Below are 19,012 nucleotides of genomic sequence, written 5' to 3' on the forward strand. Positions count from 1 at the left end.
TCTTATAGAGGTTTAAGTGTGGATATGGGCAGATGAAGCTTTTCATGACATGGAGGTAAATAACATCACCAGGTATATTAACCTGCATTAAAAGAGCATTTTTTTTCTGCATGCAGTTGAGAACCATATGACAAGGATCGCCATCCTCCAGCTGGAGCCTGGAGATCTGGGATTACAGCTGATTTGCAGAGATCAGCTCCCTTGAAAGAAAATGGCTGCTTTGGAGGGTGAGCTGTATGGCATCATATCCCACCGAGTTTCCTCCCCAAAACCCACCCTTCCACTTTGAAATCTCCAAGGATTTCCCAACTTGGAGTTGGCAACCCTATTTATGACCCCCCTCCACCACAGATCTGTATATTCTAACTTCTTTGGAGTGAAGACTTCTATACTGAGCCTCCTGGGTTCTCTCTTTAGTTTCCCCTGTTCTTCAAAGTAGTAGAAAAGAGCAAGAGTCCAGTAGCACCTTAAAGACTAACAAAAATATTTTCTGGCAGGGTATGAGCTTTTGTGAGCCACAGCTCCCTTCTTCAGATACAGATTCTTCAGGTATCTGAAGAAGTGAGCTCACGAAAGCTCATACCCGGCCAGAAAATATTTTTGTTAGTCTTTAAGGTGCTACTGGACTCTTGCCCTTTTCCACTACTGCAGACAGCCTAACACAGCTACCCACTGTGAATTATCAACATAAGAACTTAAAACACTCCAAAACACTCTGAAGAAGTGAGCTGTGGCTCACGAAAGCTCATACCCTGCCAGAAAATATTCTTGTTAGTCTTTAAGGTGCTACTGGACTCTTAGTCTGTCTGCAGTAGTAGAAAAGAGCAACACAGCTACCCACTGTGAATTATCGACATAAGAACATAAACACTCCAAAACACTCTGAAGAAGTGAGCTGTGGCTCACGAAAGCTCATACCCTGCCAGAAAATATTTTTGTTAGTCTTTAAGGTGCTACTGGACTCTTGCCCTTTTCCACTACTGCAGACAGACTAATACGGCTACCCACTGTGAATCATCTTCTTCAGAGTGTTTTGGAGTGTTTTATGTTCTTACGTGTCTTGGAGTGTTTATGTGCAAGAGCCCAGTAGCACCTTAAAGACTAACAAGAATATTTTCTGGCGGGGTATGAGCTTTCGTGAGCCACAGCTCACTTCTTCAGACCTCGAAAGCTCATACCCTGCCAGAAAATATTCTTGTTGGTCTTTAAGGTGCTCCTGGACTCTTGCCCTTTTCGACTAGAAAATATTGCTGTTAGTCTTTAAGGTGCTCCTGGACTCTTGCCCTTTTCCACTACTGCAGACAGACTAACACGGCGACCCACTGTGAACTGTTCTTCAAAACAAGCCTTTCCTTTCTTTCATTGCCCCCTTCTTCGCCCCCCCCTCCAACCATTTCCCACTCCCCCCCCCCTCGAAGTTGCTCTCTCACAGCATTCTGTTCTCCCCATAGTAACCAGAATGTCACAGCGACCGGCCTTTCTTCCTGGCCGCTCCCCATGCAAAAGGCTCGCTGCACAGGTCCCCAAAGCAGGCAGGGCTTCCCCCAGCCCAGGGTTTCTTTGAGGGGAAGGGGGGCGACCAAAAGGGGCTGCCCCGTTTGCCGTCTCGCGCGGGGCGTGCAAATGAATGAGCGAGGGTCGCAGTGATGCCCTTTGGCCCTCGCTCCCCTCTCCGCTGAAGTCATCCTTCCGCCCTCTCGAGGGGGCTGGCTGGAGCGCGGCCGGTTGCCAGGGTAACCGCTTGGTTTGAGGGGCGGAGCAGCAGCAGCAGCAGCAGTAGCAGCAGAGGCCGCGGAGAGGATGAACCGGAAAAAGCTGCAGAAGCTGGCCGACTCCTTGTGCAAAAGCGCGAAGCACTGTGAGTACAAGCAGGGCCGGATTTAGGTTTGATGAGGCCCTAAGTCGGCTGCGACTTGAAGGCACTTTACACACACACACAAGCTATTGAAGGTCATGTGTGTGTGTGTTAAGTGCCGTCAAGTCCTTCCGACTATGAATGAAAGCAGTTCTCTTACAAAGGAATTTCAAAGGGAGGTTGGAAAGAGAAACTGCTGAATTACAGTGGATGTTCAAACTAAAGACGATGCATTTACCTGGGCTGAATAAAGGCCTTGCATTCTAGGCTCATGGCCAGTGCTGGTTTCTCCACACCCATCTCTCCCCTGGACATCACAGACCCTTCTGCATACCACACCTCATCCCATCACGCCTGCGATTCACATTTACATACATACGAATGCTTGTCTGAATTCACTCTCCTCTGCTTAAAGACAGATGGATTCACATTCTAGCTGTATCTGAAGAAGGGAGCTGTGGCTCACGAAAGCTCATACCCTGCCAGAAAATATTCTTGTTAGTCTTTAAGGTGCTACTGGACTCTTGCCCGTTTCTACTACTATGAATTAAAGTCCTCCAAAATGTCCTGTCTTTGACAGCCTTGCTCAGATCTTGCAAACTGAAGGCCGTGGTTCTCGTAGGTTATCTGGGCTATGTGACCGTGGTCTTGGTATTTTCTTTCCTGACGTTTCGCCAGCAGCTGTGGCAGGCATCTTCAGAGGAGTAACACTGAAGGACAGTGTCTCTCAGTGTCAAGTGTTTAGGAAGAGTAATATATAGTGGCTTCCTTTATTGAGTCCATCCATCTCTGGTTGGGTCTTCCTCTTTTCCTGCTGGCCTCGACTTTTCCTAGCATGACTGTCTTTTCCAGTGACTCTTGTCGTCTCATTGAAGGTAATGGGGCTCTTTATATGTCCACCTGTCCTTTGTCAAGAACAAATTGCCGCTGTTTTTTTATGTTGAATATATGCTATATGGTCATTTATGGACCTAATGGGTATCAAAGCCATTTGCACATAACAAAATATTTTAGGGAGCAGGCTAGCAGGCAGGGCCCATTACTTACATCATAGGAGCCTACACAACACAAAACACTGTTGCTGTATGTAGGTTTTATTTTATTTGTTTTTTATCTTATATTTTGGAAATGTACATCCATTTTTTTTCCTTTAGATTTTTTGGGGGGCCCTTGTGTCACAAGGCGAGCCCTCCCCTTCCTCACCTCTTTCCCTCTTTCCCCTGCGTTTCAGTCGCGTTCTTTCAAAAACATGTCCTTCGTTTCCACTGTTTCCCCTAGGTAGGGTTGCCAACCTCCAGGTGGCAACCTTTCTTCAGTCCTTCCTAAAATTAATATTATACAATCAATATATAAATATATAAAGATTATGACTATTAAAATATGATTTGATACAATATACTCACAAAAAGTGTGCTGTTGTATATTCATAATTCCTTCCCACACAGGGTAAGTGCAAATTGTTATAATCAGACGTCAGCAAAGTACATCACATAGTGCAGCAAGTAAAGTCAAACGAAGACTTTCCACTACTGTGGATCTGAAGCGGCCGTATCCATTGATGATTGTGGCTCTATATGGACTCTATACACAAAGATTACAATATTACTTACCTGGTACTCGGTTGAGACCTTTGGAATCATTTCTGCTTTGTATATATTGTATATATTTGTTCTTTGTATGTGTCATGTATATGGTCTTTGTTTCACCTCAGTAGCTCATAAAGTTTGCACTTTGTTTATATATATCATCCTGTACTGCTTTCCTAAACTCTCGGTATTAGTACAGAGGTGCCGTTTTTCTCCCCAACCTCCAGGTGGCGGCAGGAGATCTCCTGCCATTACAACCGACCTCCAGCCGATAGAGATCAGTCCACCTGGAGAAAATGGCCGCTTTGGTCATTGGACTCTATGGCACTAAAGTCCCTCCCCTCCCCAAACCCCGCCCTCCTTAGGCTCCGCCCCAAAACCTCCCTCCGGCGGCTAAGAGGGACCTGGCAGCCCTACCCCTAGGGTTGCCAACCTCCAGGTACTAGCTGGAGATCTGCTATTACAACGGAGCTCCAGCTGATAGAGAACAATTCACCTGGAGAAAATGGCCGCTTTGACAATTGGACTCTATGGCACTGAATCCCCTATAACATTATCCATCCACCTTTACAAGTGAGCTAAGAGCTTGTTCAGCCAGAACAAACGTTCTGTGGATAATGTTATAGTGGACTGCCAATGATGAAAAAGCATTCATGCGAAATAGGACTTTTACCGGAAACCTATTTTGGAGTTCACCTACACAGCTGCAAGGACTCCTTTACAAGTTGCAAGGACCTTGAAATACACGGGCTGTTGTTGGAGTACACTTACACAGCTGCAAGGATTCCTTTACAAGCTGCAAGGACCTTGAAACATACGGGCTGTTGTATTTTCTCCTTTGGAATTGATTTGTGTATAGCACTGTTTTGCATTTTGCGTTTTGTATATACAATAGAGTGATTGACTTATCAGCATATTGTTGTCTGTTTTGCCATAAGTGCTTGAGATTTCCAGTAACCTCCAGGTAGCACCTGGAGAGCTCTTGGAATTAGAGCCGGTCTCCAGACTACAGATACCAGTTCCCCTGGAGAAAATGGCTGCTTTGGAGGGTGGGCTATATGGCATTGTACTCTGCTAAGGTCTCTCCCCGAACCCTGCCCCCCCAGGCTCCACCCCCAAAATCTCCAGGTCGTTCCTAGCCCAGAGCTGGCAACACTAGGTTACAATTTGAATCCAGGTCTCTTGGATTCTAACACCCTAAACACGTGGACATTAAAATTACTGTTATAGAGATTAAGATCCCTAATTAATACCACACCTAACCCTAACAGTTCACAGATGAAAACAAAGCTGTGATTTAACACCCCATTTCTCATGGTAAAGTGCTTGATCTCAGGCCCACAATTCTGTTAAATATTGCTCTTCTCTGTTGTGTGCAGTAGCCTGCCCACCACTGATTTAAAAGCCAAGACAGTATCACACTTGGCCAAGATACCAGGATGTTCAGTTGGAGAGCTAGCTACACTTTTCTTACTGGGAAAAATGTATATATTACTGAAACAGTGGGTTTTTAAAATGTAGTGATAGAGATTAGATCTTGGATGCTGAAAAAACTCTGTTAACCGTGTGTGTGTGTGTGTGTGTAAAGTGCCATCAAGTCGCAGCCTACTTATGGCGACCCCTTTTGGGGGGGGGTTTCATGGCAAGAGACTAACAGAGGTGGTTTGCCAGTGCCTTCCTCTGCACAGCAACCCTGGATTTCCTTGGTGGAATCCCATCCAAATACTAACCAGGGCTGACCCTGCTTAGCTTCTGATATCTGATGAGATCAGGCTAGCCTGGGCCATCTAGGTCAGGGCTAACCAAGTGTGTACAAGTACTATCATTTGTTTTAATGCATGTATTACTGAAAGGTCTGTTGACCATGATAAAGATGACGTAAGTTTCAATAGATGGGTTTACAGCTCTCCTGATTAAGCAGAAGATAACAAAATCTGATTGCAGTTAAAATATTATGTAATATTATGTTAATATTATGAATGCTTATTTAAAATTATTTTCTTTCTTCTCAATTGGCCTATAACCTAAACTGATCCTTGAACCACAGGGAAACCTTGAACCTTGATGAAAGGGGGCATAAATGTTTCAATAATTTAATTAATTAATTAAAATAAAATAAAAGACATAGAATCATAGAGTTGGAAGGGACCCCCAGGGTCATCAAGCTCAACCCCCTGCACAATGCAGGAAATTCACAACTACCTCCCCCCACACCTAGTGACCAGAAGATGCCCAAGTTGCCCTCCCTCTCATCATCTGCCTAAGGTCACAGAATCAGAATTGCTGACAGATGGCCATCTAACCTCTTCTTAAAAACCTCCAGGGAAGGAGAGCTTACCACCTCCCGAGGAAGCCTGTTTCACTGAGGAACCGCTCTAACTGTTAGAAAATTCTTCCTAATGTCTAGACGGAAACTCTTTTGATTTAATTTCAACCCGTTGGTTCTGGTCCGACCTTCTTGGGCAACAGAAAACAACTTGGCACCATCCTCAATATGACAACCCCTCAAGTACTTGAACATGGTTATCATATCCCCTCTCAGTCTTCTCCTCTTCAGGCTAAACATACCCAGCTCCTTCAACCTTTCCTCATAGGACTTGGTCTCCAGACCCCTCACCATCTTTGTTGCCCTCCTCTGGACACGTTCCAGCTTGTCTACATCTTTTTAAAATTGTGGTGCCCAAAACTGAACACCGTACTCTAGTTGAGGTCTAACCAGAGCAGAGTAAAGCGATATCATCACTTTGCGTGATCTGGACACTATACTTCTGTTGATGCAGCCCAAGACTGCCTTTGCCTTTTTAGCTTCCGTATCACACTGCTGACTCATGTTCAGTGTTTGGTCGACTAAGACCCCAAGATCGTTTTCACACACACTACTGCTCAGACAAGTCTCCCCCATCCTATAATTATGCATTTGATTTTTCCTACCTAAATGCAGAACTTTACATTTGTCTTTGTTGAAGTACATTTTATTAGTTTTAGCCCACTTCTCCATCCTGTCAAGATCATCCTGCATTTATAATCTTGACACATTATAAATATTTTGGTGTGTTCCTTCACAGCACTGTTTCATTTTAATGATTGTCCTGACTTATTTTATAGTTAATAAATTTGAAGTGGAATGCCTCATAAAACTTTTCAACACCTTGGGAGTGGAGCCTAGTGATCGACATGCAGTTGTTGGCTTGGATCGTAACTCATTCCGAAATATCCTACATGTCACATTTGGAATGACAGATGATATGATTATGGACAGAGGTGAGGTGAAAAGCATTTTTGCAAATGTATATTTAGGTGACTCTCACAGCATTCTTAAAAAGTCGTATCATGTTCAGGTGATTAAAAAAATTGCTAGATAGCCTGGTGTAAACCTGCATTATCCTAGTGTTTCTTTACATATTTCACTATTCATAACACATTTATTAATTTATTTACTTTATTTATTGTTCCTAATTTTCGTAATCCCATTGCATTGCTCATTCGATGTCTCAATATTTGATTGCATAGATTTACACTGTGTAAACTGCTTTAAGTCTCCATACAAAAGGTGGATTATAAATAAAGTAAATAAAATAATAAGTACCTAGAAGTACTCAAGAGTAAATCAATTCTGCTACTCATTCAGGTTGGTGGGCTGCAGTAAAGAAGGGAATAGGGGCAAAATTGCCTTCTATTCACCTCTTCTCTCAGCAGAGCTCCCCTGATGGAAGAGGAAGCTGCCAACAGGAGGCAAAAACAGTGATTTCACCCCCTCCTTACTGATCCATGCAACTGTTAATCCATGCAGGTCTTGTGATGCTAGCCATCAACTTTCCCGGCATCAGAAATGGCTATTGAGAGAGGGCAAATTATGGGAAGATCTGAAACCACCAACATCTGTTGCTGGATTTCAATGTCATCTGAAGCTCTTCGCCCACAGTGATGTAGAATTGTTTCAGCATTTGAACAGGGGAGCCAAGTTTTGACACTTTTTGAACAGTAGGCCCTCAGGTTATTTCACAAATTGTTTTTGAAAGCCTCCTTCGTTTTGACAATGGTTTGCCAAGTGTCATGAGGAGGACCCTGCTGTTTGAGAATTAAAAGCCTGATGTGGGTGGACAGTAATTGCACTGCCCTATAGATTTTGGTTTGTGTATAAATAATCATTTGGAATTTTCTTAGTGAATTTCTGTGTAGGTGGCTGGTAAAGAACGGTCTTAAAATTCTTTTTTCTGGACATGTTTGTGATGTCAAAACTGTCCTAGAGGTGCTTGTGTTCAGAACGTTAATGTAGTGAAAAGGTTAGAAAAGCAATAGTTCAATTAGAGCAACTACATGTCCAGATTTTAACTGGGAACTGAGATTTTCCAGGTTCCCATATTTATTTTTACTTTGAGCTCAGGGTGATGTACACGGGGTTTCAAAACCTTACAGTGCTGGCCAACACTTGAGAGACAAAATTTTAATTAAACCCTGGTTATGCCAGTTGAATATATAAAGGCACTTTCTTCTACTTTCAGTGTTCCGTGCTTTTGACAAAGACAATGACAGTTGTGTCAGCGTAACAGAATGGGTAGAAGGATTATCGATATTTCTTCGTGGGACTTTGGATGAAAAAATAAAATGTAAGGTTTCTGTAGCACAAGCAGGTTTATGCCTGTATTAAATATAGAGCAAATTAATTTTGTTTATTTGAATGATATATAAAATATATTAAAAACATATAGCGGAGATATTACAGTATAACTTAGAACAAGTGTGGTTAAACCAAGACAAAAATCAAACATTTAGAGCAATTTAAATGACAAGGATCTTGTTAAAAGTACAGGACCACCTTAGTTTAAAAAAAAACCACAATTGAAATCTGTTGTCACTTGTTTTTAATTGTTGTGGACACATAAAACGTTTGTCTTATGATGGCTCACAGCTGGATATGTGATACGATGCACTGAAAAGCAATTGTTTGAAATTATGTGTTGTAATATAAAAGTTAGCCTGGGAGGTACATTCTGTGGCTTGAGAACCTAAACTATTTTATTTATTTATTTATTTATTTAATAACCCACCTTTCTCATTGAGACTCAAGGTGGATTATACAGTCAATGTAATCAAGAGGGTAAGACATCTGATAAGCAATATAATCAGACTAAAGATTACAGCAATCTGAAAAAAGCAGTGTATTAAACATAGTATGTTAAAGAATGCATAAATTAGAGTTACCGGTATGTAAGTAAGTTCTCGTGAGAGTAGAATAATACATACTATACACAGTGGTATAGTTCGTAGTCCTGTTCCCTTTTTAAAAGCACCTTCCTGGGCCATTTTGTATTAATATCGCCCTGTTTCCTTATAAAAATGTCCTCCTGAACATTTCTGTTTTACAGTTTGCAGAATATCAGAAGCATGGGAGCTTTCCTGGCCACCTCAGGCAGGTCATTCCACAGGATAGGGGCCACCACAGAGAATGCACATGGACTGGTGATTGTTGGTCTTACCCTTTTGTGGGGCAGCACCCCTAGAACACCCTGCTCGGATTAATGTTGTGGTGGGGCATAGTAGGAGGGACAGTCCTGCATATATGAAGGGCCAGGGCCATGAAGGGTTTTGTACCTGATAGCCAATACCTTGAACTGAGCCCAGTAACTGATGGGCAGCCGGCGAAGTGACTGCGGAATGGGTGTAATATGTATGCTCTGGCCAGCTTCTGATAATAACAGAGCCACATCATTCAGTACCAGCTGGAGCGTTTGAGTTGACTTCAAGGGCAGACCCGTGTAGAGTCTTCAAGGGTAGACCCATGTAGATTATTGCATTACAATAATCTAGTGCCAGTGTTACCGTAGCAAAGATCCAGGTGGCCCTTCGGCTGATTCCAGGCTAAGAAGTTTGAAGAAATTGATTTGCTTCTCCAGCAGTACTTGGATTATCCAATTATCTGAAAAATGCTTTTTTTATACACATGCTTTACATTAAATAAATTATGCTTTCCAAAGACTGTTTTGACGTCTATGACCTGAACAGCGATGGATACATTTCACGGGAGGAAATGTTTCATATGTTGAAGAACAGCCTTCTGAAACAACCTTCAGAAGAAGATCCCGATGAAGGAATTAAAGATTTAGTAGAAATAACATTAAAGAAAATGGTAAGTAACATAGTTGCAAAACAAGTTTCTCAGATGTATAGGATATTCTTCGCTCACATCTAATCTTAATTATAAATTGGAAGATTTGTGTATAATAATACAATCTACAAAAAAAAATATACAATCTACAGATTTCCTTTTATATATAGCAGGGGCGGGGAACCTTTTTTCTGCCAAGGGCCATTTGGATATTTATAACATCATTCACGGGCCATACAAAATTATCAACTTAAAAATTAGCCAGATGACCCGCCCCCACTCGGGCACACAGGCATCCAACCAGTGACGCACTTGCCCACCTGGTGGCACAGGATGGTCTGTTGCACCAGCCGGGCATAGCCATCCAGCCGCACGCCGTAGTTGCTCCTGCTCCGCATGGTCGGGGCTGGATTCTACAGCCGGCTCCTGCTACCTCCGCCTGCAGGGATGAAATGAGGACCCACTGGCTAACTCACCCCTCCCTGCACATTCTGGCCCAGGCCCTTTAACCCCTCCAATGTCGCCACTTCCACCCCCAGCCCTCCTGTAGTACAGAGGGAATATATTTCTCCATGGCCCGGGTGGGAAAAGGTTAACACAGTTTCTTGGGCAGTCCTAGCAGCTCCATAGCTAACGACTCTTCTGCAAGGGGGGGGGGAAAGGTTCCTTTTCTCGGTAAAACAAACTCACATCTGCCTTGAACAGAGGCTATTCCTGTCCGTAGGAGGGGGCGGATCACCAGTCTTAGATCTTTCTGAGCTAGAGATCTGCCAGGACCCATGAAGGGCCAGACCAAATTATTTCGCAGGTCTTCCTGCGATTCCCCCAGGCCTGATGTTCCCCACCCGATATATAGCAAGCTCAAGCTCAGTCACTCCAAGAATAACTACAAATATAATCCATATAATCTCTGTTCAATGTACGAGTTGAAACAGCATCACTGGAATGTCAGATCAAAAATATTTTTAAAAACACTTCCTATAGAGTCCTATATAGCAGCTATGCCCAGGGATGTAATGTTTGTGTGAACCGTTTTAGGTTTCTGTTTGTGGACATGCATCATGTTAATGGTCAAGAACTGATTCCACAGCTAATAAGAAACTAAATATTCTAAACTAATATTCAGTCAGTCATACTAGCACACTGATGGTGGCAACTGAAATGGCTAAGAATGCCTGCTCTCCTTTTGTAGGATTATGACCACGATGGCAAACTGTCTTATGCGGACTTTGAAAAGGCTGTAAGAGATGAAAATCTCCTTTTAGAAGCATTTGGGCCATGTTTGCCTGATATGAAGGTATATATGCAATCTGTATCGGAACACAGAACCGCTGTACATGGTAAACCAGGAAACAGCAGCTCTAATACAATCTTATGCTTACAATACAAGCTTACTCAGTTGTAAGCTTCATTGTATTAAATGAGGCTTACTCCTCTGCAAAAGTTTTTACTGTTTGCTGAATATATTAGGATGTATTACTCTCTGCATTTCCAACAATATTAATTATTAAGGAAGTATATTGCGTTGAAATAATGATTGTCCACTTTCAAAAGAGGCAGTTCAAACAGATCAGATATAGAAACAATAATCAAGGTTATTAAAATGGAGATTTTAAACTCAGAAACGTTTAACTCAGCAAAAAGATGTTTATATTTTAACAGTACCCAAGTTTAACAAATCAGCAAGCTATCTGTATAAACAATGCATTCCTAAATATTCGTCACATACCCTTGCTCAGTTTTCCCAGGCAATTCATTTGTGCACAGTTGAGCACAAATTTGTGTTTGAATTCCATTGATTTCAAGAGGATTTCAGCACATTTAACCATGTGCAGGATTAGACCTTTATGCTGCACACACTTCTCTCTCGATGCTGTAAAGACTTTGCTTCCTCTTTCATTACAACTTTGAGGCTTATTTTTTGTACAAATGGAAGTGCCTAGTACAAGACAAGTAAGCTCTGCAGCAGAGGACAGCTTCCACAGCCCCCAGAAAAGCACATGTTGAGCAAAGGTATTGGAGGATCCATGCTATGATGTCTTTGCCTGCCCTGTTTACTGTAGATCCCATATTTGGTCCAGCCAAGACACTATTATGGATGCAGGTACCCCAAAAGGGCATCAGTGGGAAGCACCACATGGATGGCTGTAGAGGCTTTGCAAAGGAAATCTAGGCAGGGAAAGTAAAGTGCTAAGCAACTCTCCCCCTTCCTTCCCAAATTGGCATTCCCTAGTGCTGGTTATGCAGTGACAGGGATAAAAAAATAGTTGATGGACCACAGTGGGGGAAACTAAACAAACGAGTGCCGAGAGGAAAAAGTGAAGGGCTCTCCCCAATGACATCCCAATCAACTAGCTAAGCTAGTTATTAGAAGCACAGCAAATCCAGGTGTTTTGGTAAGTCCTGAGCTACAGGATCATAATCTTCTAGAGCAGGCTTAGCTTGATGTAACAGAAAACAGCTCTCTTCTTTGAATAAGGACCAAAGTGAGAAATTGATAAGGGAACTCAGAATTTGAGTTAGAATTGTGTACTGGCTTCTTTCCATATTTCCATATGACATTGTGCTTCCACCTTTAACCCAGAAAAAAACCTAATTTGAGAAACTCAGAGCTAGTTAGTATGGTGGTGAGAAGCTTTAAGAAAGCTTCAATTTACTAAGTTGGCTATTGCCACTCTAAGCAGATCCTTATAGATGACAATGAGATGAGGCCTGAAATGTATATACTTCTGCAAAGTGTTGCACATTTAAAAATACTGTAGCATCTCATCAGATTTCATAGCAGTCATGACATTTAATGATGAGGCGACAGAGAGCTATACATCAAAAGGTACAAAATACACAGATCAGTATCCAAAAGAACTGCACATCTAGGTCTACGTGCCCAAGGGGGACATTCAGATGCCCCCTCCAAAGTCCCATATGGTTAATAGCTGATGGGATTCTCAAACCAGGCTGTGATGTAAAGGGCCAGGGAAATAACTTGGAAGCCCTTGTAGACTAAAATAAAGAGGGGTACAAAAAAGGAAAGAAAGATTGAGGTAGTGTTTATTCTTCAGACTTCTAAGTTGCATAATATAGAAGACTAAAGTTCTTTAATTACACATTAATTTTTTCAAACCTAATGTTTTCTTTTACAGTGTGGGATGGCATTTGAAGCACAGGCGTTTCAAGAGACTTCTGATTTGTAGCTCTGCAAAAAACACTGTAAATTACTATAGAAGGACACAACTAGCATTTTTTTACAGTCAAGAAGGCAAGTCATCTGTTGTCTACCAACATTTCAAATGCCTTGGTGTTAGGAATCTTGTTTATAGAGAAAAAGAGACAATGGGAAATGATTAGATGTTCCTGATCTCCTGTGAAGTAAGACATTTGTAGACACTTTAATAATGGGACAACAAAAATTTGAAACAAAATGCAGCATAATGAATAGGGAAATAAAATGTACAAAAGGCATTTTAATATTGTGAAATCAAGATGTACTACATTACTTTGTAAACAGTCAAAACAGTATATTTTGCATACACAGACGATGCTACCAGTAGTATTTATATTCGTCGTCTTTGTTTCACAGTTGGCTTTCTTGGACTATTCAACGACGTCTCCCCAGATAGTTCTGGAACTTGAACAGGAAGTATAACCTAGTTTGAAGAGATAAAAATCTAATCTTAGTAGGTTGTATCCTTTCATTCTACCATCATTGTAGATCCTTCAAACAAACTACTACTGACCTAATAATAGGAGAAGACATACCATGTGGAGAGAGCCCATCTCAATGCGTCCCATTGCACATTCATTTTATCTTGTGATCGCCATTCCTTCTTAGTCTTAACTATGGTACCACCACACATCCCAAAAGCAAGGACAGTCTTTAGCTACTGTCTAGCAATGATATCTACAAGTGTGGTTTGTTTCCTAGCTAGCTGGGTCTACAAGCTTTAGGTGGCAACATCAAGTACGTGGAGAAACTGATGACAGGTAACTAGTACCAAGCGGGAGCCCTCAATGGGATGGATTTGGCTAAAATGCCGTCACTAACATGGACAGAAGATGTCAAAGCATTTCAAATGGTCTTCCTACTTTTCATATAAATAAAAAATAGTCTCTCTCTTCCAAGTTCTAGTTTAACTTATTCTGCCTCTCATTTAACTGACATTCATTAAACGGCAATAGTGTGAGACCCACTTCCTATTATATATTTCCATATTTACAGCAGATTTTTAAATAGTTACATAATGCACAGCATTAGTTATAAATAGCATGTGCATGATATACAGGAGCGACCCAATAGTTTTCCATTCAGCACCGAAATACATTTTGAAAAGGAAAAATCGGCAATGCACACAAAATGAGCGGTGTTGTGTTAGATCACTAGCACTTTATACATTTTGTACTGAGGAATCTGCTTCCAACACTATATGGTGGCACTAAAAACTGCAATCCAAAGCACGTTTCTGTACAAATTTGCTTACACTGAAATCAAAAGGAATTGCTTCCAAACAAATGTACTTATGAGTTATGGAGTATTCTATATAAACACACACATTAGTTTAGACTCAGACTCAAATGGACAATTTCAAATTTCTATTTTAGGAGAGGCTGCTATAAATTAGTCATAAAAGGAGTTTGTATTTAATTTTAAAAACTCATTTCTGACTATTATGCAAACAACCCACAGTAAGCAGTAAATACTAAACTAGAAATATAATGGTCAGTTTTAGAGAGCTGGTATTTGATAATACTAAATGTAAGACTCTACAAAAGATAAATATGTGCACACTACCTCCTTGTTTTCTTTCCCATGGAAGTGCTGTTTTATCACCCCTGAAAAACCAGTTTATCTAATTTAAGAACTACCCGCCACATATTTTGAAGACACTGAATGAGAGTTTACCACGTAGCATACCTCCTTAAGTTTATTTCGAATTAAGGTTGCTGAGGTGTTCAGCGATTCATCATCCATATCTAGTTTAGGTGGTTCTGGTAGCCTTGGACCAATAAGTATTTCTGTATTATCAGTGTCTTTCCCAATAAGGGCAAATTTGTTGCCTTCATCTCGTCGTCTTTTTCGTTCCTGTAGCTGAGTTGTTCGAGGCATAAATCTACTGAGTCCATTGTCACGAGCAAGTTCTCTCTGCAAGCTGCGATGGGCTGGTATGCTCTGTATTATTCCCTGTTGCACATTCTGAGGCATTAGTGTCCTCTGGCTACAGTACTCAGATGCTTCAGCACAGTCACTAGCGTAGTAAGGTGCTGACAATGTATTCTGACAGCACTCTTCTGAAGCAGAGGCCACATTGTTCAATGACAGTTCATAACAGGATGACGGCTCAGGATCATGAACATATGCAGGTAGATGCCAGTTATTACTGGCTACTTCAGATGTATGAACTCCAGGAGCATCTGGCTGAAAAGTCTTGTGAAAACATGTATTCCAGTTCTGTTTCTTCACTTGTAACTGATCTTAAACAGAGTAGTAAAAACATTTAGAATGCCTAATTTATTTTTAGCAAAAAACAACTGTATGCTGTACAGCTGGATTGCATTAATAATATTGGCACTAGTGGTCTTGAGCTTCGAAGCTCTTTGACCACTTTGAAACTAGAGGAGCCCTAGAAGAGGCCGAGCCATTAATTTCGATCAGAGGAAAAGTATACCCTCTGATCCTATTCAACCATGTATATCATCCGCAAGGCTTCTTAAATGGAGGAGGAAGAGCCCCAAATGCTTAATTATCCAAGATTAAAGGATGAAGCTAGAGCTGGAGGAATGTGTGCCATTCCCCAAACCACTTCCCCAAACTCTCCCACACAGCACTGGGAGGGAGAGGTAAAAACAAAACAAAAATACACCCCATACTGTATTTTGTCCAGCCAGGTCAGTTAGTCTATACAACTAGACCAGCAGTCTTTAACATTTTCAGACATGAGACCAATTGACCATGGGGCCTGCTGCAAAAAAAAGTGATGTGAAGTAATGTGACATCAGAGCCACGTGCAAGGAAAAGGCAGTGGAACCAGAGTTATTCTATTGTGTCATGGCTAGGAATGTGGGCAGCACACCATAAGAGTCAGGGACAGAAAGTGAAGAACAAGCCAGGGTCAGAGCCAAGGAAGAAGCTCCACCACCGAGTGACCTTGCTACAGTGTGCTGCTGCTCTCTGCAGCATCCATGCAGAGAAAGGCAGGATGCAGGGTGCCCTTGATGTTTATGTGCACTATTTGCAAGTACTTCCAAAAGCCTTGGGGGGGGGGATGGTTCTAGAGGAGCTCGTAAATCAGCAAGTAGAGTTCTGTGACCCAACTGAGGTTTCCAATCCATGGCTGAAGACCACTGAACTATCTGGGGGATACCAAATAGTGCTCAACACTATTGCATGATTACATGAAGGGCAGGGAAAGATTTCCTTACTGTTTCTTCACTGGAAAGTCCCCCAAGGATAAGGAAACCCCTACTCTTATCTGCAGGGCAGTTTGCTGCCCTCCTGATTGTTTTAATCTTTATACATCTATCATGGTTGAGTGCCTAATAGTGAAGGACTGGCCCACACAATGGTGTTAGCCACTGCTATAATTTAGGGTTCTGCAGATCTGTAAGAACTTCAGGGTTACAAAAGGGAAAAAAATTAAAGGAATGGGGCATTACCACTCAAATACAGTACGAGTAGCATTTGACCATGCATAGACATCACAAATACAAAACCATCAGCAGAGTTCAGGCAGCATTTTCGGTTACCATAGACACCAAAGGTACCACACACAAATAGGACAATGATGGCCACCTGGAGTAGGCAAACAAGGAAAACAAGAACCAGAGGGAGAAGAAAGCAGGCAGAAATTGGATTTCCTTCCTCCTGCCCCCAGTTTTTACATACTCTCTTGTTATAAAAACCAATCTTCAAAGAGCATCTCAGGAATCTTCGACACTAGTTATGGTTTTTGACTCTACTTTATCCTTGTAGCCCATCACATTGCAGAACATAATATGGAAGGAAACTTAATAAGAGCAAACCAACCACAGACAGTGAACTTTAATTTAAAAGATAGATATATATAGCTACAAACCTTTGCAACTAGTCACTTTTGCTATATACTTCCGTCGGTCTCGTAGTTTTTCTCTGGTCTCCTGTACAGTCTCAAATTCTGGAGCATAACACACATGTAGCAAACTACCAAAGAAACTACGCTCATCCAATTTTCTCTTGGCTACCCTAGCAAAGAAAAAGTTACATCCAAACAATAACAAAATTTGCAGTAGACAGCTTGCTGTGTTTTCTAAAAATTTGTTTAACCCACATATAAGTTCAGTTCACAACATAAAGAAAACCACTTTACATGCAACAAAAACTAGTATTTTAATTTTAAAAGTTCAGCATTAAACCATTAAGGAATGGAGGGGGAAATGTAAATAAGTCACCATATGTGACAAATGATAAATACCTTGCACTCTGTATCTTTTGAAACTTGATCAGATAAACTTCTGTAAATTCTTCTGCTGGGTAGTCATCTAATGGATTATATTCTTCAATGGTGCCATATAATGCAAACAGCTCAACTAATTCCTTCATAACACCCAAGGCTGGAACACCTTGTATCAACAAGTAACGAGACTCTAAGTTGATAGTATATACCTGAAAAAATTGCTTATTTTGTAATATTATCAGCAGTCTCAGTTAATGTTCTATTTTCTTGTTGTTGAAACGTTGTTATAAATTGTTGCATATTTGGAACCAGTTTATATAGACATAGTACAAGCAACTCCAGTGTAAAACAATTCATAAAAATGCTGTTAACGTAACTTAATCATTTAAATCTTAAAAATACGCATGCTAGCTAGTTCCAAATTCCACTACTGAACATGCCAATTATATTCATGTAATGTTTTGGGAGCCACATGTGGCCAAGTATAGCAACCATAGTCATTTTTCCTTGGTCAGCAATTCGATGATTGTCAGGGTGATTCATACTGGCTTCTTTCATTTCCAGTCCTTAATTCTAGGAAGATAGTGTAGAAGTTACATTACAATGAAGCAAGGTGGCAGAAAATCTAGAATTTACACAAGAACTTAGTTAACTATGATCTGTTACTGATGTTTTCAGTTGCAAAACAATTTGGCTAACCCTGCTGGGGTTTATGAAAGTTCCCATTCTCATGTGAATTTCGTTAGATTCAGGTGTGTAAAAGCTGGCTAACTATAAGGATATAAAGATATTGTTCTCGCTTGTATTCCAGGCCATATAGTCTAGGTAAATTAGATTTTGTGGCAAATCAGCATCTATACCATATTCCAAGATAAACCCAAAACTGAATGTAAGCACTGAAGCTAAACTTTTATAGGATTTGCATTAACCATGCATATTCCCTGCCTGGATAAGCCTGGGTTTCTCTCCCAAATTTTATCGCTTACCCTGTCTAGTGACAACTTCCACATTATCAAACAGAGGTCAGGTTTTCACAACACTTGCTTACCTGAGATCTTTTAAACTGGAGATACCAAGCATTAACAGTGCAATACAAAGAGTTACACCCTTGTAAATCCACTGAAGTCAATGGGCTTAGGCACAACTCCTAGGGCAGCACTAGAAACCTAGGACGTTCTTCAGCACAAGGCGTGCGCTCTATTACTGAGCCACAAACCCTCATCACGCATCTTTATGTGCAAGCCCCAGCCAGCTGGGATCCAATCACAAAAAGCTTTTCCATGATAAGTCTCATCATAGGGCCTGAACTGACCCTAGAAGCTAAAATGACTAAACTGAGGCTATCGTATTTGGAAGACAAGTCATGCTAGGAAAAGTCGAGGGCAGAAGGAAAAGAGGGAGACCCAACAAGAGATGGATGGACTCAATAAAGGAAGCCACAGACTTCAATTTGCAGGATCTGAGCAAGGCTGTCAAAGGTAGGACATTTTGGAGGACTTTGATTCATAGGGTCACCACGAGTCGGAAGCGACTTGACGGCACTTAACACACAACACGATTAAGTCTGTCAACTTTTAAAGCGCCACAAGACTCCTGTTTGCCTTTGCGCTATCGGAACAACAAAGGCAAGTCGGGAGACAAGGGAAATAAAGACACGCGTCCACCTTCCTCCCCTTTACCTTAACCGCGCGAGGTCTCCGCCCCTCACGATACTTGGCCCGCGAAGCGCAGATCGCTCTCTGCGCGTGGTGCTGATAAACTCCGCCGACCGCCCCACCCTCAGAGGCCGCCGCCATCTTTTCTTTCCGTCACGAACAACAACGTCCTGCCCTCACAGCGTCCTCACCGCCGTCCCCGGTCAGCCAATCAGATTGAGCCGGGACTCACAGCCGCCCTGCCATTGGTGCGGCTCTGTGACGAATGGGAAGCGGGTCAAAGTTGAAGCGGGCCAGGAAGCAGCACAGAGCCGAACCCCTTCAGCCAATGGCAGAAGAGGAAGGCGGGGAGGCCGCGCTGCCTCATTGGCCCGACCAGGCTAGAG

At 41.8% G+C, this 19,012-nt stretch overlaps 2 protein-coding genes across 3 annotated transcripts; one reads left to right on the top strand and one right to left on the bottom strand.

The window, feature by feature from the left end:
- The first annotated feature begins 1,751 nt into the window (after positions 1–1,751).
- Positions 1,752–12,755, top strand: CLXN (calaxin). Of its 2 annotated transcripts, XM_056857686.1 has the most exons (6): positions 1,752–1,858; positions 6,547–6,702; positions 7,944–8,048; positions 9,417–9,568; positions 10,740–10,844; positions 12,688–12,755. In XM_056857686.1, the coding sequence occupies exons 1-6, from the start codon at positions 1,801–1,803 to the stop codon at positions 12,736–12,738; spliced, it is 627 nt and encodes a 208-aa protein (XP_056713664.1). In that variant the 5' UTR covers positions 1,752–1,800; the 3' UTR covers positions 12,739–12,755. The 2 variants fall into 2 exon arrangements, with proteins under 2 accessions (XP_056713664.1, XP_056713665.1); XM_056857687.1 differs by lacking the exon at positions 7,944–8,048.
- A 343-nt stretch (positions 12,756–13,098) lies between these two features.
- Positions 13,099–18,767, bottom strand: RBM48 (RNA binding motif protein 48). Its single transcript, XM_056857730.1, has 5 exons — positions 18,651–18,767; positions 16,990–17,180; positions 16,615–16,760; positions 14,457–15,013; positions 13,099–13,191 (listed from the first exon to the last, which is right to left on the bottom strand). Exons 1-5 carry the CDS (start codon positions 18,765–18,767, stop codon positions 13,099–13,101), a joined length of 1,104 nt encoding a protein of 367 aa, XP_056713708.1.
- Positions 18,768–19,012: the final 245 nt, after the last annotated feature.

This window comes from Euleptes europaea, chromosome 11 (assembly GCF_029931775.1).
Source record: "Euleptes europaea isolate rEulEur1 chromosome 11, rEulEur1.hap1, whole genome shotgun sequence".
NCBI lineage: Eukaryota > Metazoa > Chordata > Lepidosauria > Squamata > Sphaerodactylidae > Euleptes > Euleptes europaea.

Bases quoted from the DNA above. Each gene is read 5' to 3' on its own strand.
- CLXN (XM_056857686.1), top strand. From the start codon at position 1,801: ATGAACCGGAAAAAGCTGCAGAAGCTGGCCGACTCCTTGTGCAAAAGC. The intron at 8,049-9,416 runs GTAAGGTTTCTG...TGCTTTCCAAAG, and splicing joins TTTGGATGAAAAAATAAAAT to ACTGTTTTGACGTCTATGAC. The intron at 10,845-12,687 runs GTATATATGCAA...TTTCTTTTACAG, and splicing joins CATGTTTGCCTGATATGAAG to TGTGGGATGGCATTTGAAGC.
- RBM48 (XM_056857730.1), bottom strand. From the start codon at position 18,767: ATGGCGGCGGCCTCTGAGGGTGGGGCGGTCGGCGGAGTTTATCAGCAC. The intron at 17,181-18,650 runs GTAAAGGGGAGG...CAATTTTTTCAG, and splicing joins GGAGACCTCGCGCGGTTAAG to GTATATACTATCAACTTAGA. The intron at 13,192-14,456 runs GTATGCTACGTG...TCTTCAAACTAG, and splicing joins TTCGAAATAAACTTAAGGAG to GTTATACTTCCTGTTCAAGT.